Source organism: Rhamphochromis sp. 'chilingali' (genome assembly GCF_963969265.1).
Source record: "Rhamphochromis sp. 'chilingali' genome assembly, chromosome: 9".
In the NCBI taxonomy this organism is placed as follows: Eukaryota; Metazoa; Chordata; class Actinopteri; order Cichliformes; family Cichlidae; genus Rhamphochromis; species Rhamphochromis sp. 'chilingali'.
In genome coordinates, this window is record NC_137936.1 from 3,963,116 (window position 1) to 3,981,689 (window position 18,574).

Sequence of the window (18,574 nt, forward strand, 5' to 3'; positions counted from 1 at the left end):
TTTAACAGGAAGAAACCTCTGTCAGAACTACACCTGGGGAGGTGCAGCCGTATGCTGTAACTACTTGTTGGGTGAAAGAGAAGAGACCACAAACTGTGGTCCTCTCCCACACAGCTCTGTGTCAAACAAAGTTGTCATCCAGTCTTTAAGTGATGACCTGATGAACCCTGTTTCCAGGTCCAAACTACTCTGCATGTATTAAGGCTGTTGTGTTTTTAACATGTGTTAATACTTTATATCTTCTTCTATTTAATCTGAACAAGCCCCTAAAAAAAGTCAGTGATCACTGTCGGCCTCTCTCGGTTTCTATCATCACTATTCATCTGCAGCATGTTTTAAAGCTCAGTTTTTAAAACCTCACGATGTAACTACAGCCCAGCACATGCAGCAGTACATTAATAACTAACCTCGTATTGTGGATGGATTATCTCAGTTGTTCTCCTGACTGAAGTTTGGCCCGTTTACAGCTTCCTGCCATGCGATTGCATTTGTCCCTAACCATCGGGAACCCTCACGTTAACAGCTGTAAGAAAAAGGACGTTTTCTTTGGACTCTATGGAAAAACCTTAGTACACATCCCGTGATTTAATAGCTCGTAGAAGCACTTTAGCAAAAACTTGAAGTAATTATTTTCTGTATGCCATTATCAGTCTCTCACATCATTCTTGAGAAATTTTGCCCCACTCTTCATTACAACCTTGCTTCATTTCATTGACGTTTGATGGCATTCATTTATATACCGCTCTCTTAGGGTGCCATCACAGCATTTCAGTTCTTGACTTTGGGTGACTGCAACACCTTGATTCTTTTGTTTTCCAGCCATTCTGTTGCAGATTTGTGCTTGACATCACTGTATTGTTGCATGACTCAGCTTCAACTGAGCTTTAGGTGTTGGACAGATGGCCTCATATTTGATGCTCAAGCACCTTGGTAAACAGAGGAGTTTATGGTCAGCTCAATGTCTTCAAGGTACCCAGTTCCTGTGGCTGCACAACAAGCTCAAATCATCACCCCTCCCCACCACTGTGCTTTACAGATGGTATGCAGTATTTATGCTGATATGCTGTGTTGGGTTTTTGGGCAAACTTCTTCGCCTTGGTCTTGTCGATCCAAAGGACATTATTTCAGTAATCTTTTGGTTTCTTCAGATGCAACTTTGCAAACCAAAGCCATGTTGCCATGTTTTCTTTAGAGACAAAAGGCTTTCAGACAAGTCATAGTTGTTTGGTCTTTTTCTAAATGTAACATGTTTAACATGCTAACTGTAGCGTTTGCAGTTTCCCTGAAGATTACATGGTTTGATTGGGGGTGAATTTCTTCTCCTTTCATAGAGGTGAGGCTGCATAGAGAAAACTTTTTTTCACACCACTGTAAAATGGCTTGTTTAATACATAAAAAGGTGCAGACTGAGATTTGGTGTCATGGACAAAACCTCATGCTGGTTTATAATCAGTCAGCCAGGAAGGGCAGTGGACTTGTGAAGAATGCAACAGGGAATCATCTGTTCTTGCAAGCTTATAGTTCAACTACCTTATTACAAAGTGACATTTGATTTCGATTCTGTTTTGCTGAGATGATGTTGAAATATTTTTATGATTGTATTATTATTATTATTATTATTATTATTATTATTAAATTCCAAATACATGAAATGTAGTAATAATAATAACAACAACAATAATAATAACAACTGTATTTATAGAGAGGATATCATGATGTACGGAAATAGTGTGTAATTTCGTAATAACAGATTATGTAATAATTAAACAATCATATCTTTCCTAATGGCGGCTAAGAACTTGGCATTTAAATTGTATTCATCGATTAACAATAAACTGTCTGGGAACAGAAAGCGTTTATTTCTCGGCATTTGAGCGTTCCACCACAGGGGAAAAAAATCCGCAAGTCCATTTTAGATCGATCTTTACGCTCATTCATCGGATCTAAAGCTGCTCCCTGACGTAACTTACATTTGTTTATTTATTTACCTCGCAGCGACATCGAGACTACATTTTCTTGTGGCTCCTAATATGAGCGCTTCGGTGCCGCGCTGTCACCAGGGGGCATGCACATAGTAATAATAACAATAATAATGCATTTGAGGAAAGCCTGCTACGACGAGCCTCCATCGTTTCTAGCTCCCCGCACAAACGCCAGCCCGGCCGCGGCGTGATGGAGCTGTGCGCTTAGGTTCATGTGTCCGGCGGGACTGCCCCTGGCTTTTTTTCTGGGGAAGATCATATTGGATCATATTGTTTGCAGGACGTTGTTCCTCCTGCAGCCCCCCCAGTCTATCCCGACGTAGTTGTGAATTGAACATGGCGACTGTACCAGTATATTGCATCTGCAGATTACCTTACGACGTGACCCAGTTTATGATCGAGTGCGATGCTTGCAAGGACTGGTTCCACGGCAGGTAAGTCTCGATTGTTCGCCGTACTGTATTTTGGGGCGGTTTGCATTTGTGGGAAACAAACAAAAATGGCGAGGTCTCGGTTGCGTTTGACAGCTTTGTGGCTCTCAGTCGCCCGTCTACATCTGAAGAGAGGCCGCTTGGAGAAGAAGAAGAAGGCGGAGTTATATATAGCCGACCGGGGTTGTGACATTTTTTCGCGAATAACACAAAACAGATTTCCCTTATTGGAATAAATACGGTGGTTAATGGGAGGATTTCGGTGTGAGCTTCGGCTATTAATTGCACTTAACGGCTCTTTAACATCCCCGCATAGCCCCAGCCTGCCTTCCCGTTGTAAGGAGCGGACGACAGCGGGGGAAGCCTCCGCAAACTCGCCGCTCATTTTTGTGACAAATGCTCGTCCTTCCAGACACGTTAAGGGCAACATTTCGTGCCTATTGCCGGGAAATATTGTCACATTCGAGTCGCTCTTCCAGTTTTCACCGGCCGTGTTAACCGAGCGCGGTGGAAAATCACGACTCGAGTCCGAGCTTCCCGAACTCAGCCCCGCAGCCTTCCTGCCAGGCGGCAGCTATGGCTGACAATAGCCCGTGCTGGATGTCCTAAGCTTCAGCAGCGGAGGGGAAATAATTATTAGCATTGGTTTGACTGGTTTGTCACTAGTGTAGACTACGACTGTTAGCTCATACGTCTCCCCGAGTATAGTGCGAAACGTATCGCCCGCCGCTGCTCATCACTTTCCCTGCTGTACACACACTGTAATGGTCTCAACCAAATCCCAGTTATCATCCTTTCGTTTTTGCCTGCTGTCGTTATATCTGTTCTTACACGAGTCTGTGTCTGGACTGGCCTTTGCTTTGGGGTGTTTAGAGCTGTTCGGCTGCTCACTGCCTGTCTTTTTGTTAACCCGTCATTTGTTAATCGCGTTTCTTTCGGTGAACAAGCCCTTCAGAGCATTGAACAGTATTTACGCGCCTGAACGTTAACCCTTTAATGTTCCTCCGCCGGCCGGCTGCCCGCTGTCTGTATCACACTGTCTAAATCATTCGAGAATTAAGGCATGGCAATAGTCCAAGACCTACAAGCCAAACCACCAGCAAAATACATGTTGTTTCTCCCCCCGAACATCGTATTTCTGCTTGTGTTATTACCTGCATCACACATTTTCACTTACCTGTCACATTCTGTAAGTTTGTGATCCTGATAAAAAATAGAGCAACTGCATTTTTCAAACCATAAGTATATTTAAAGTGGATTTGCACACACCGTACATTGGCGCTCCAATTATTCAGGCCCCTGAGGTGGACCATCATGAGGAATAAATCAGGTTACTAACATCAGGTTCCCTTAAAAAAAATTTAACAAATGTTGGACTGAGTAATGAATTTCTTCTCAAATTAATATTAGACCACTGATAAATACTTGCATTTTAAAATAATATTCATGTACATGTTCAGCTGTTAGGAGCGGATGTGTTAAGTTCACATGTATCATCAATATAATTATGATTCACAGTCTTAGCATGAGTCCACACATGATGATGTGATGTAACAGAAACGTGAACAAAATCTAATCATTATCATCTAAGTGATCACTGAATCCTCTGGGACTTATACACATGGTGATCCATACATGTATGGGTATCACATATACATTGGCTGTTAGAGTCAGAAACAATCGTTCTACAAAGAGCTGCAGCAGCCTAGCTTTGCCATGTCTGACAACACTCTACTTTCCTACAACCTTTATGCATTCGTTTTTATATCCTGTAGTCATTTTGGTTTGGGCCACAATTGAGTCACTGCAGTGTTCAGGACAGCGCTTTGGAGATGCTGCTTGCAGTCATGGCACCCAGCTGTTGTTGATCAGGAAACAGTTCAAACGCTAACTGCTCCTAAAACCACACTGTCTGGTTTTCACTGTACATTTCTGTTTTATCTTCATGTTAAATGAACAAAACCAAGTGAGTTAGCCTCGGACTTGTTGCATTTTTAAAATGGCAACTTCTTTTAAAAATAAAAATCAACCTTATAATCAAAGTGTCTTTATTGAGGAAGGCTGCTTTAGTCTGTTTTAGTTCATTATTAATACTCGTGGGAGCTCAGTTTACCACCTGGCTTCAGTCTCACTGCACTTATCAACCTTTGATACAAAAAGCAAGCAGCTGTTTTCAGCAAATAACCTACAATAAACCCACAATTAGTGACAAAGCTAGCTGGTGATGGCTTATCCAAAAAGCAGTAGTTGGAATATTTTTCTCAGGAGGTGGTGATCAGTTGTTAGATAAAAGGAAAAAAAAGTAAAAATAAGGATTTAGAACACGTTGTTACAGTGAAAATAACTGGTTCAGACCTCAGCTAGGTCCTTTCTGCTTAGTTTGTATGTTTGCACTCTGCCCATCCATGGATCTTCTTACCCGTGGATGTGAGCTGGACGGGTGTTCACGTAGAATAAAAGAATACCAAAATTCTGAAAATGCAACATGCCCACCAGCACAGAAAAAACAACACATCGAACAGCAAAAACTATAAGCTGAAGATCGCAACTAGTGCAGCTGCCACAACAACTCTTACAGCCCTGATTTATTGATAAGAAGGGCTGTAAGAGTTATATCAGGAAGTAGTTTGTGTTGTTATCATGAAATACATTTTACCACTTTGTCTGAGACACTTGTCATTGCTGTTGTAAAATCAGTTATGATCCAAAGGCTAAAATGTTTGCAGTGGTTAACATTATATATGCTGAAGCTAACATGACGTAACTAATGTTATGTCTTATAGGATTGTCAGTAGGCTGCCTGTCAGTCATCCTAACATCTCAGTCTATGTTCTGTCAACTGAGTATAATGTTTAAACAAATGGTCTACCAACACCATGTCAGTGGCTTAAATCACATTTTAATAAATAATTATGGCTGAAATCATCTAATTCTCTTCGTACTGGCGCTGACTACAAAATGTTTGATGTTGTGACATTCTGAGTCAGCAAGACTGAAAAATGCTATACAAGGCCATTCCTTTCCAAAACAACTGATATGTTGCTTAACTACAACATTTATGTATTTAAAGTCCGTCAAATTGTAACAAAAGCTGTCTTAACCAAATATATCTGGATAATTCTTTATTAAAATACAACATGTTAATATGTATTTCAAGAGAATAGTGTTTGAACATGGCTGTGATATGACTTGTTATCAGGTATTGGTAAATAATGTTTAAACTAATACTGTAATACATATTATATATTACCTTATTACAATTTTGAGCAATTGTTCTTCCCACTTGATGTTTGCAGTTATTTTGGCGCTGCATGAATTCACTTTATGCTTGTGGTAATTAGTAACAAAAACGTTCTTTACGTTGAATTTGTGCGTTGACCAGCAGCCACGGTGAGTTAATGCATGTGAATGAGTGAAACACTGGCATTAACCATGCTCTGCATTTTCATGGTGTAGTGAAGTTGTAAATGCGCAGAGGGAAAGTAAACAGAGGACAGCCGTCTTAACTGGCGCTATTCTATTCTACTTTAACGAACGGCTGTCAAACTGGAATAAAACCAAGCAACTGAAACCAGGTGTAACCACATTCTTCACAAAGATGTGTGGACACCAGCACTGAAGAAGCCAAGGCTAGGACTGCTAGCACTGCTGGGGTTAGCTAGCAGACAAAACTAATCTGACACTGTGTGCGTTTGCAAAGTTACACACAGCGCGAAGTGTTACATAACTGAGCGACATTTAAAACATGAATTGTTTAACAGGGAAGATAATTAGTGGTTTCATATAGCCACTAAAATGCACACAGTGTATTTGTTTGGACAATGTTGAACTTTGTCTATTTAAAGTGTGTTTAAACAAGTAGCAAAGCAATCAGCAGGAACATCCGTGACACATGTGTGTTTTTGGCCTACCAGAATTACTCCATGAGTGTATCGACAGCTCATCCAGAAGGTCAGTTACCTCAGTTAGTGTCAGTGGAGTGAAAAGACAAAAGTTCAGGTTTTAGATGTTTGGCATAAAACTAACAGAGCATTTCATAAAAGAACATGGGGCGATCGTGGCTCAAAGAGTTGGCAGCTCGTCTTGTAACCGGAAGGTTCGGACAGTCTCGGTCGTTGTGTCTTTGGGCGAGACACTTCACCTGCCGCCTACTGGTGATGGCCAGGGGGGCCCATGGCACTATATGGCAGCCTCGCTTCTGTCAGTCTGCCCCAGGGCAGCTGTGGCTACAACTGTAGCTGCCTCCACCAGTATGTGAGAGTGAAGGAATAGTGGAATTGCAAAGCGCATTGCAATTCCACTATAGTGCTTTTTGAGGGCCCCAAAAAGCGCTATAAATGCAATCCATTATTATGATTATTATTAACATCATGCGAACATCCTATCAGTCATAGTGGTGGTAGTGTGATGGTCTGAAGCTGCTTCGCTGCTTCAGGATCTGGACAACTTGCCGTAACTAATAGATCCATGTGTTCTGCTCTTTACCAGAAAATCTAGAAGGAGAATGTCATCAGCTCAAGCACAACTGGGTTGTGCAGCAGGACAAAGATCCAAAATACACAGTGGCTTAGTAAAAGTCCAACTTAAGTCCTGTCGACATGCTTTGCCATGACCTTAAATAGGTCCTTTATGCTTGAAAACCCTCCAATGTGGCTGAATTAAACAAATTCTACAAAGAAAAGTGAGGCAAAGCGTTGTGAAAGACTCATTGCCAGTCAATGCAAATGCTTGATTAGAGTTCTCGCTATCAATGGTGATTAGATATATGTAAGGCATTTACTTTATCACACAGGACCTGGTAGATTTGGATATCATTTTTCCTTTAAAATGCATTTTGTATTTACTTGTGTTATCGTTGTGCGCATGTTTAAATTAGTATGACAATCTTAACAAATATGGAAAGAAATCAGGAAATCATGAAAATCAGGAAATCATGTGTTTGTGTTTACAGTGGGGGAAACAGCTTTGCAAGTTTGGTCACTTACAAACAGTCTCAAATTTTATAGTAATGTCATTTTAATGGAAAGAGACAGACTAGCAACCAAACATCCAGAACAAACATGTCACGAAGTTATAAATCGATTTTCATGCAATTGAGTGAAATAAGTATTTGATCCCACAGGATTGGGTGTATGCCACATGGGGACACAGATTACAATCAATCAATCAATTACAGATACTCCTGATCTCAGCTGATGTGTATAAAGCACACCTGTCCACAGAATCAATTTCTTCTATTCCAACCTCTCCACCACCAGCTCAAGACCAAAGAGCTATCAAAGGACATCAGGGACAAGATGTAGACCTGCACGAGCCTGGAAGCACGACGCTTGGTGAGAAGGTGACAACTGCTGGTGCGATTATTTGACAGTGGAAGAAATATGAAATGACCCTCAGTCTGGAGTGCCATACAAGATCTTGCCTCATGAGGATGGACTGAAGTCTCTCGGTGCATGCAAGGCTCCCCTCACTCAAGAAGGCCCATGTACACACCTGTGAACCTGTGCCAGTGAACATTTCAATGATTCAGTGCTATGAATGAAGTGGTTAGATGAAACTAACTCAGCCCATCAGCTTTGGAAGAAGAGAAAAGCAGAGTATGATGTAAAGAACACTATACCTACTGTCAAGTGCTTTGGGGCTGTTTTTCTGTTTAGGGTACAGGATGACTTCACCGCATTAAGAAGTCAGTGGACGAGTCAATGTAGTATTCAGTCCTGGACGTGCACCTCCTTCCCTCTGCACTGAAGATGGGTCGTAGATGGGTACTACCAAGGCAATAAAGGAGTGGCTAAAGAAGAAGCACATTAAGGTCACAGAGTGGCGTAGCTAGTCTGCAGACCTCAATCCTATAGACAGTCTATGGAGGGAGTTGAAGCTTTGAGTTGCCAAGCAGCAGCCAAGCAACCTAAAGGATTTCGAGAGTCTAACGCAGGAGGAGAGCAGCGAAATCCTTCCACAGACGTGTAGAAGCCTGATGACCAACTACAAGACGTTCTTACTGTTGTTCTTGCCAACAATGTTTTTTTCACCAATTACTCAAATACCTTTTTCACTTAATGACATACAAATCATTTTATAACTTTTATGTAATGTGTTTTTTTATGGATTTTTAAGCGGATATTTTGTCTCTCTCCATTCAAATAAAGCCACAATAAAAAGTAGACTGTTCATTTCTTTGTAAGTGAGCAAATTCACAAATTCAGCAGGACATCAAATAATTATTTCCCCACTTTTTAAAAAACATTTTCTGATTAGATCTTTATTGTCATTGAACACCGAGCATTGAAATGAGTTAGGAGCTTCAGCAGTCTTCAGCATAAAGTAACATTATAAATTAAAGAAAGACTGTATGGCAACTTGATAATTTAGCAATTATCTGGCAGCTTTTTGAAATCTGATGAATTAATAGCAATTACTTATTAGCCAACATGATTGTTTATACATGTACTTATCGTATTTAATCATTGCTCCCTGCCCTGGCACACACTGACTACACAGCCCTCCAATGCCCTTGAAAACCATCTCTTTCACTTTTTTTTAAATGATTGAAACTTTTTAATCCTTTTTTTTTGGGGGGGGGGGGGGCATTTTGCCTTTATTGGGTGGGAACAATGGAGATAGACAGGAAAGCGGAGAGAGATAGTTGGGAAGACGCAGCGCTGGGTCAGACTCTGGTCATGTGGTAGCAGCCTGCTGACCCAGTAAGCTAAACTGGTGTCCAAATTAGGGCTGAACGATTATGGAAAATAATCTAATTGCGATTTTTTGCCCCAATATTGCAATTGCGATGCGATATGCGATTATTTTTTAAGGTCTTTGTCTTCTGTATTATTAAACAAAGACAAGCAATACATCATATAGCATGGCCAATACTATATTACATTAATTTTAAACTGTTCTTTCCTGGAAGACAGACCTCTGTTATGATGACATGAGGTGATGCATGAATTGATGACTGACATTTTTATTTAACTTCTTCAATCACAACAGTATATTTGAACATACACAATAGTTTATTTTTAGCTTACAAACATCTGAGCATAAAGTGCTGACAAGGAACCCTGGTGTAAACATTAAAATGAAAGTCAGTACAATGTGCAGATTGCAGAAATATACATAAAAAAAATCAGTGGCTTTACCACACTCAGTTTTTCGACATCTGTGAACTACTAGACAGTCATTCAATTAAAAAATAATATTAAATAAATAAAACTAATAAATAAAAAATACACACATCTTACTGATCTCTGCAGTCAGTAACATTACACATAAAGTGCAAACATAATAGCAATTGTATAAACACACACACAAACACGCCTTTAAAATTTAAAGGCGTGAAATTGGACGGTCTAGTTCTGATTAGCGTCACCGCTGTCTCGGTGGAGTTTAATAAACTCGGCCGTCTGCTTCTTGCTATCTAAAATATAACCAGACACTGGTGTAAATTCTCGACTGTCTCATACTTCTGTTTAATAAGTTTTCTGTTTGACGTTTAGTCAGCTGTGTGAAAACCAAGGAGGAACCCACCCGGGGGATTAATAAAGTTTTATTTTATCTAATCTAATAACTTTAATCTCAGCCAAACCGATTTACTCACGAACAAACAAAACATTGAAAAAAGCCCAACAATAACATTTTTAGGTTGTCTAAGTGACTTATATATTACGTTTAACCCGAGCAGCGAAACTCCGCGGTGATCTGAAAATGATGTGCCGGGAGTTGTGCCGTTATCGCAAATGCGATATATCGTTCAGCCCTAGTCCAAATGGTTGCAATTTTCCTCAGAGCAAACAAGTCTCAACACTAAAAGCAGGTTTTGATGACTTTGAGCTTTGTTTAACTTATTGAAAACATGCCCTGCAGCAAATCTGCACTTTGTTGGACGATGTTCAGTGTGACGTATTATATGGAACAAGATACAAAACCTTTTTTTGCTTATTAGATAGATGTTATCCTCACAGCGCCAGACACTTTACCTAATAAAAATATATGTTTATATATTTTGATGTACTGTAAGAAAACAGATTCTGCGAGCTGGTGATCGAGACTTGATTTCAAGAACATGCCACCTGTAAACGTTTGCTTTATGATATAACGTCTTCTTTCACAGAATGGCTTCATCAGTGCGTCCTGGCGTTGACTGTGTTAAAGCTTTAACTAAAACCATGGTTTTGGTGTGGTCATTGCTTAGAACCACAGTTGCATTATGTGTCATTCCCACACTAGCCACAGGGGAAGGCCCCCTTTGACCACACTGGGTCCTGGGGAGTTGCTGTACAATAGGTTTATATGAACTTCTTACTGCTGGATTGACTGTGGTAAAATAAATGCACTATTAAAGCTAAACAGAGAGTTCAAACAGGACTAAAGCTCACCGGCTTTACATAGCTGGATGTATGGGGACTTGCATAGTACAGAAACAGTTGTCAGCAAGTCTTGCACATAACACAAGCCGAATTCAACACATCCTGCAACTGCTTCACAATAAAAGCCTGAGGAAATTTGCTGAGCATGCAGGTGGCAGAACATTTAAAGTTGTGCTCTGTGTGGGGAGGGAGACAGAACAAAAGACATGCTGTGGAAGAGAGCCAACGATGAATGATTAAATAATTAATTAATATTTAAATGCAGAGAGGTGTATAAACACATAGTGAGAAAGGTGACTGGAGAAGAAACACTCAATGGAATCCCCAACAGCCTAGACCAATTCCCGCATAATAAGGGAGGATTCACAGTCACCTGATCCAGCCCTAACTATATCCTCTAGCAAAAAGGAAAGTTTTAAGCCTGATCTTAAAAGTAAAGAGACAGTGTCTGTCTCCTGAATCCAAATTGGAACCTGGAACCTGGAAGAGTGCTCTGACAGCTGCAAGCTATGCCTATAATTCTACCGTTAAATATAGTAGGAATCACAAGTAAAGCTGCAGTCTGAGAGCAGACTGCAGCTCTAATAGGGTGATATGGATATTAAGATAAGACGGGGCCTTCCTATTCAAGACCTTGTATGTGAGGAGCAGGATTTTGAATTCAATTCTGGATTTAACAGGAAGCCAATGAAGGGAAGCCAAAACAGGAGAAATCTGCTCTCTCCTTCTAGTCCCTGTCAGGACTCTTGCTGCAGCATTTTGGATTAATTGAAGGCTTTTCAGTGAGTTTTTAGGACTTTTGATAATAATGAATTACAGTAGTTAAAGTTGGGCGTCATCTGCATAGCAGTAGAAATGTATGCTCTGCCTTCTAATAATAGTGTCTAAGGGAATTGTGTATAATATAAACAGAATTGGTCCTAGCACTGAACCCTGTGGAACTCCATAACTAACAAATTGGAGTCTATTAGATTGCAGCGCAGTACCTGTAATGCCTACAGCGTGCTCTAATCGCTCTAATAGGATATTATGGTCGACAGTATCGAACGCAGCACTGAGGTCTAGCAGGACAAGCACAGAGATGAGTCCACTGTCAGAGGCCATAAGAAGATCATTTGTAACCTTCACTAAAGCTGTTTCTGTGCTGTGCTGAGCTCTGAAACCTGACTGAAACTCTCCAAATAAGCCTCTGCAGATGATCTGTTAGCTGTTTGACAACTACTCTTTCAAGGATGTTTGATATGAAAGGAAGGTTGGAGATTGGCCTATAATTAGCTAAGACTGCTGGGTCTAGAGCTACATTCTGTATTACACATAAAGTAAGATGTCCAAAAGTTTATTGGTATTAGAAGATATATAAGACTAAGACAACAGAGAGGAAGCATTTTGTATTCAGAAAATGAATATCACTGGCTTTTTAAATATGTTCAGCTTGATTTCTTAAGGTTACTCTGCAACTCAGAAGAGCAAAGTGTGTAGAATGGGGATGTCAAACTAGTCTTGAACCACATACACCCTGCTTTGGTCTCATGTGGGCTGTATAAAACCCAGTAATGTTTCTGTTATTTAATTGTTTAAAACTTAATTACTTTCATCTTTTATGAATGGCCATGTGTCAGGTCCTTATCAGTAGGAAACATCCAAAATTTATGCCATTCATGCTCACGTTTTCCAATTCCAGTGTGCTGGATTGGAATCTGTGCCAGGACACCCCTCTTCAAGAGTGTAGTTCATTGTAAAGTAGCTCGCTTTTGTTTGTTATACTAAAAAAAAGTCATGACAAAATAATCATAAACGAATGTATTATTTTGTATTTCTTTATCTAACCGTCTTTTTCTTCTTACTAACCATTTAAATGCTTACACATTTCACTTGTCTGGGACTTTGATAACAAGTGGCTGTAGCTCAAGAGGTAGAGCACGTTGCTTCCTAGTTGGAACATTGGTGGTTTGATCCTTGACTGCATGCCAAATATCCTTGGGCAAAATACTAACCCCAAGTGAATGTGCATGAATATCAGTTTGAAAGCATAGAAAAAAGTTCTATTGTGAAAGGGTGACTGAGGCATATTGTATTGAGTGCTCAGGTAGAGTAGAAAAGCACTTTATAAGAAGCAGCTCATATAGTATTTTACTGAACCCTATGCTCATTTCCAGTTTGCTTATTGTAGGTTTTAAGGTTGGGCAATTGGACAAATATATCAACTATCGTTGATGGGCTGCCCTGTCGTTGATAGTTTTTACAAGGGCCATTTATTTATTTATTTGTCCATGAGTAATTTTTTTGATAATGTTGGTTGAAGCCAACAGAAGCAGTCAACAGAAATAAATAATAGCGCTGTTTTAACGGCACCCTCCTCGGAGTGCACTCAAATGCAGCAGTGATTCATTTACTCAAACTCATAACAGAAAAAAGAACAGCAGTAGCCTATGTTCAGAAAAAAAGCCTTTTATTTAAATAAAAACGTATCTGTCACTCGACACACACTCGACCAAACAACAAATTAGCTAAAAATCAAAATGTCTCTTCCAGCAAACATTAAAAAAAAATCTCCAACGTAAACATAAGTCTTTTGTGCGATTTGGCGCATCTCAAATAAATAAATAAATAAATAAATAATCCAAAAAGTAGCTACATTATTACTGAAACAAACAAGAAAAGAAGGTAAAATATTCCCTCCAAACAAAATGCATGAATTCTTTGACAGGAAATCAAGCATGTTTACTTTCTCAGGTTTTAGCAGTGTGCACAGGTGGTTAACAACATTACCAGCGGTGTTGAAGACGCGTTCTGAAAGTGTGCTTGTTGCTGGTACACGCAGATATTTTGGTGCCATGTGTGACATCAATGGGAAACGTTTTTCATTTTCCACCAAACCAGTTGATTGTCTTCTCCATCTATGACCATCTCGCTGAGATAACAGTCCATTTCTCCTCCAGTGTGCAATTTGGTAATTAGTTTGTCCATGTTTGGACTTCTGTGTTCTAAACGCACAAAGTCCATGCATGATTACATTGCTCTGCCCATCGAAAAGTCTGCGCGTGCGCGACTATATGACCTATCGTCGGCTATTGGACTGACGATTGTTGGCTGCAAAATTTTACATATTGCCCAACCTTAGTAGGTTTGTACTAAAATAGCTTTGCATTAATCACACTACACAGTAGGGGTTGATGGTGTCATCAAGCTGCGCCTGTTTTTGCGCCTGTTTTGGCCGAAAGCATTGCAGCGGCTGCAAACAATATCATCTCCAAATAATGCCGGGCGACAGTAAAAGCAAAGAGACGAAACACGTTTTGGAATATGAGAAAAGCCAAAAACTGCACTTCCTCCACTTCCCTACCTTTGATTCATTAATGTTGAATTCTCTGGCAGCTGCTCTATTCCCATGTTGTTGCAGTATATTAATGACTAACCTCGTATTGTGGATGGATTATCTCAGTTGTTCTCCTGACTGAAGTTTGGTCCGTTTACAGCATCCTGCCATGCGATTGCATTTGTCTCTAACCATCAGGAACCCTCACGTTAACTTTTATCGAGTGGAAAAAAGTTAGTGTTCATCCTCCAGCTTCACTGTGTTTATGTTATGCTAACATAGCTGTGTTGCTAGCAATCACGTAGCACAACATTATATAGCAGCTAGCCCAACTTCAGTAACCCTAAAAAAGTCACTGCTGTTTATTTTTCTGTCTTCTTTTATGTTGGAAGTGATAGCAGAGCTGTACGTTTAATCTTTTCAGAAATCTCTCAGTCAGAACATGGTATGTCATGTTTAGGTGGAAACTAGCGAGCTAACTTCCTGCTAACTTCTAACTCTGTTAAATTTAATAAATTCTGTTTTCATGGATGCCTGGATGTTAAACTTAATTGTTAAACCTGGTAAAGCAGCAACGCTGATGATTTTATTAAAGATGAAAGAATGTAGACAGTTTTTAACTCTCAGTGATGCAGCAGTGTTCGTTAGACTTTGGGACCTGAAGTGGATGGCGTTTTGGACCCAGATTACTCTGCGAGACTGCGATAGCTGTCATGCTCTGACAATCCATCAATCGGTGCAGCTTCGTAGCTTAGCAAAGTCGTACTAAAACAGTTTTAGATAGATTTTTGAGCGCCATGTACCACATAGAGTCGGTTTGAGGTCAGTAAGCACAACCAGAATTCATAAATAAGGCGCACTGTCGATTTTTGAGAAAATTAAAGAATTGTAAGTGCGCCTTATAGTGCGGAAAATATGGTATATAGAAGAAAAGAATATATCACGATATATATCGTTACCGCACATGCTTCAAATTATACCTCAATATGGATTTTAGGCCATATCGCCCAGCCCTACTACACAGGAATCCTTGTTGTCTTATATTCTATATTAAGTATACACTTGACCACAGTGAGATACATACTGTGCACTGAATTGTGTGAACCTGTGGTAAAATGAAGAATGATATTGTAAGCATCAATGCTGTGCCTCACACAGGAGGGTAAAAGGTCAAAGTCAGTTTCAGAACTGCTCAAATACAGCACTCACAAAGAGATGAAAGAACTTTGGTGTAGCTCAGACCTGACCCAGGTTTAAAAATACATCCTGCTCTGTTACAATCACTTTGTAAACTGAGGCAGCAACAGGTAACATGAGTGTGAATTCAGTCTGTCACTGTGAGACGTGTCGATAATTTCCTTTGTTACTGAAAATTGTGCACTTTTCACATTTAGTATGGATTTAAAGCCACTGATGTGAAAATGTCATGAAGAGCCATGTGTCCCTCTGTCCAAACACACCCACCCACTCTTCTGTGTGACTTCAGTGGATGTGAGAGGGCCTGGTAGTAAAGCTGTGGAGCTCCCACAAAGAGTCAAAAGAATACATTGTGTAGAAACTCCCAGTTCACCGAGTTTGAGAACAGCGGCTCCAAACGGGAGGAATTTGGACTTGCAGGAGTTAGAGAGAGAAGGGAAGAGCTGCGCATCACTGTCATCATAACAAACCACACTAATGCTGTCTTGAAATATCTTTCAGTTTTGGTGATTTTTCCTTTGCTGCATTTGAGCTGCAAAACTCTTGTTTTTTTCTTCACTTCAAAAGTGCAACTTTTGCAACAGCAACAGTCATTTTCTCACGACTAGCAGTTTGCCCTTGTGCTAATTCAACCAACATTTCCTTTTACTACAGTCGTGCTACAAACCACAGAGCTACAATATAGACTGCGTCTGCATCTGTGTAGATGGATATTTATAGGCTACTGATACATGTTCCTGTCCTGAGGTCTTGATGGCCCTCTGCTGTCTGTCAGCGTAGACCATGCATCACTTCAAAGGACCATGCTGATGTTCTTTGGTTGGTGACCACGCTGGAGTGTAGATTTTTCTTTCCTCCTCTGTCACTACAAATTCTATTGTAGACGTATACAAAATCGATTTATATGCATATGCTGTTAAAGAGCCAGAAGAAAAGTTTTGAATATTTTTCAGTAATTTAGTAATCAGGTTTTTTCAAAAGGCAGCTTCAAATTTTTTACTTTTAACTGTTTTTTCACTTTTAGTCTTTTTACTGAAAAAGACGCCACCATGAGATGTCATGACCTCACATAGACCTAAGTATGTAATAGATAAATAATCAGGAATTCTGGCATTTTTTAATGTTAACATCTCATGAAATAGCAAAAAATTTCCTTTTTAATTTACTATTTATTTTATCCCGTCTTCTCTTTTTTTACAGTTGAAAACGCTGAAAGCTAAATTTGCTGCACAAGCAGTTTTTTATAATGTGGAAGAACAGACCAGTTGTTGAAATTGTACTTCATTTTTGGAATTAGGATGATTTAATCCTAATTCTTAAAATTTACATTTCCAAGATGAATAATCTACCCAAACTTTTTCCTCACAGCCATTGGCCACAGCCAATCACACTTTTACTTTAGTTCATGTGCAGAAGGCTGTTCCTCGCCATTAAAAAGTATTTCCTCTCTCATTTCAGCTGCGTCGATGTTGATGAAGACGATGCTCCAGACATCGATATTTATCACTGTCCAAACTGCGAGAAGACCCACGGCAAATCCACATGTGAGGAGTTGCACTGATTCAAATGATTGAAATTCGCTGTGGTGTGATCATTCCACATCTTCTCATTTGCTGGAACAATTTAGATTTGATTGCTGTCAAGTTCTGACTGATTCTTTCTGTTTGCTCTCTAGTGAAAAAGAAAAAGAACTGGAGCAAACATGACACAGGCCAAAGCACAGATATCAAAGCTGTTCAGAACGGCAGTCAGGTCTTCATCAAGGAGCTCCGCAGCAGAACGTTTCCGAGGTAAAAACACAGAACAACTCCTTACATGAGAACAATCGCATTACAGTTCCTTTTTTCATGTTCTTCCTCTACAGTAAGAAAACTTTAGGCCTCTGTGAGTTCTTTTTTTGTATCTTTTAAATTTATTTTGGGTTACACTTTGTTAAACAGACAAAATGAAAAGTCAGTCTTGACAGTTCCATAAGGAGGGTTAGAAGTGAAACTGTGAAACCAGCTGGTCGACGTTAAGAGATGAAAAAGAAAATGAAAACTTAAAACCAGATGAGTCTGGTGCTGTCGGAGGTTTCTTCATGTTAAAAGGGAGTTTTTCCTTCCCACTGTCGCCAAAGTGCTGCTCATAGGGGGTCATATGATTGTTGGGTTTTTCTCTGTATGTATTGTTGTAGGGTCTACCTTACAATATAAAGTGCCTTGAGGTGACTGTTGTTGTGATTTAGCGCTGCATAAATAAAACAGAATTGAATTGATTGCTTGACTGTATCTGGCCACACCCCTACTGACCCAGGCATTCATACTATAAAACATCACACATGGGATTTTGCAATGTGAAAAGTGTAAACAAATCAGTGTGTGTCATGTTTATTTTAACCACAGCTTCATAAGACCATCACCTGGTACAGTTTATTGTAAAGAACAAATTGACTTTCTTGCTTTAATGTGTTTGAGACCATCAGATGTGTTGTGCTCAGGTGGTGTTGTAAATATGTGGCTCGACTTAAATAATATGAGATAAAATGGTGAACGTAAAGCTTTCTTTATAATTGAAGTGATCATATTTATGACTCAAACTGATGAAGGAATATTGCGTGTATTGTTCCGGGTTTGAATAACTCCACTAGGGGGCACTGCCTGGTAACATTTCAAAGACCTGCTTTCAGATAGTGTCACATGCTGCTCACATAGAGCTCAGATGTGATTCTGTTTCTTCAGCTTAGAGCACATTAAGGATGTTCTCTCCTCATCTGGCTGTGTGTGCTTATTAGTGCTGATGACATAGTGGTGAAGCTCAGTGGCAGTCAGCTGACCATGGATTACCTGGAGGAGAACGGCTTCAATGAACCAATCCTGGTTCAGAAGAAAGACGGTTTGGGCATGTCCATGCCCGCCCCCACCTTCTACATCAGTGATGTGGAGAACTATGTTGGTAAGAACATCTGTCACCAAACCATACACACTGAAAAAAAGGGATTGGCCAGCTCTTGGATTTATGTAAGCATCTTGCGTGTATTTAACACAATTGCCTCATGGTTTAAAGTTAAGTGTAACTATATAGTGTAGAAACTACATAATATGCAGAGCGGGAAGATTAAATTGTTCATATCATGTTCGAGTGAAGTAAGTCAATAATATAGCAATGTTAAATCTTGCGACACTGCAAGGGATTTCAGTCTTGCACGCTTTGGATCGTGGTTTGAGGAAGGCATCCATCTCAGTCAAGTCGAACAGCTGCCTCTACTTTTTTTGGTAAACCGAAAGAAGTAAATTGGGT

The 18,574-nt window shown here is 39.8% G+C and overlaps 1 protein-coding gene across 2 annotated transcripts in view; it reads left to right on the forward strand.

Annotated features, from left to right (window-relative positions):
- The first annotated feature begins 1,994 nt into the window (after positions 1-1,994).
- The window catches only part of phf2 (PHD finger protein 2), a 41,513-nt gene continuing 24,933 nt past the window's right edge, over positions 1,995-18,574 (forward strand). Inside the window, exons 1-4 of one of the 2 annotated variants that reach the window (XM_080892036.1) lie at positions 1,995-2,416; positions 16,754-16,839; positions 16,971-17,085; positions 18,069-18,229. In XM_080892036.1, the coding sequence (XP_080748162.1) occupies positions 2,319-2,416; positions 16,754-16,839; positions 16,971-17,085; positions 18,069-18,229 (460 nt within the window). In that variant the 5' untranslated portion in view covers positions 1,995-2,318. The remainder of the gene's footprint in view (positions 2,417-16,753; positions 16,840-16,970; positions 17,086-18,068; positions 18,230-18,574) is intronic. The other variant, XM_080892035.1, reaches the window with a different exon arrangement.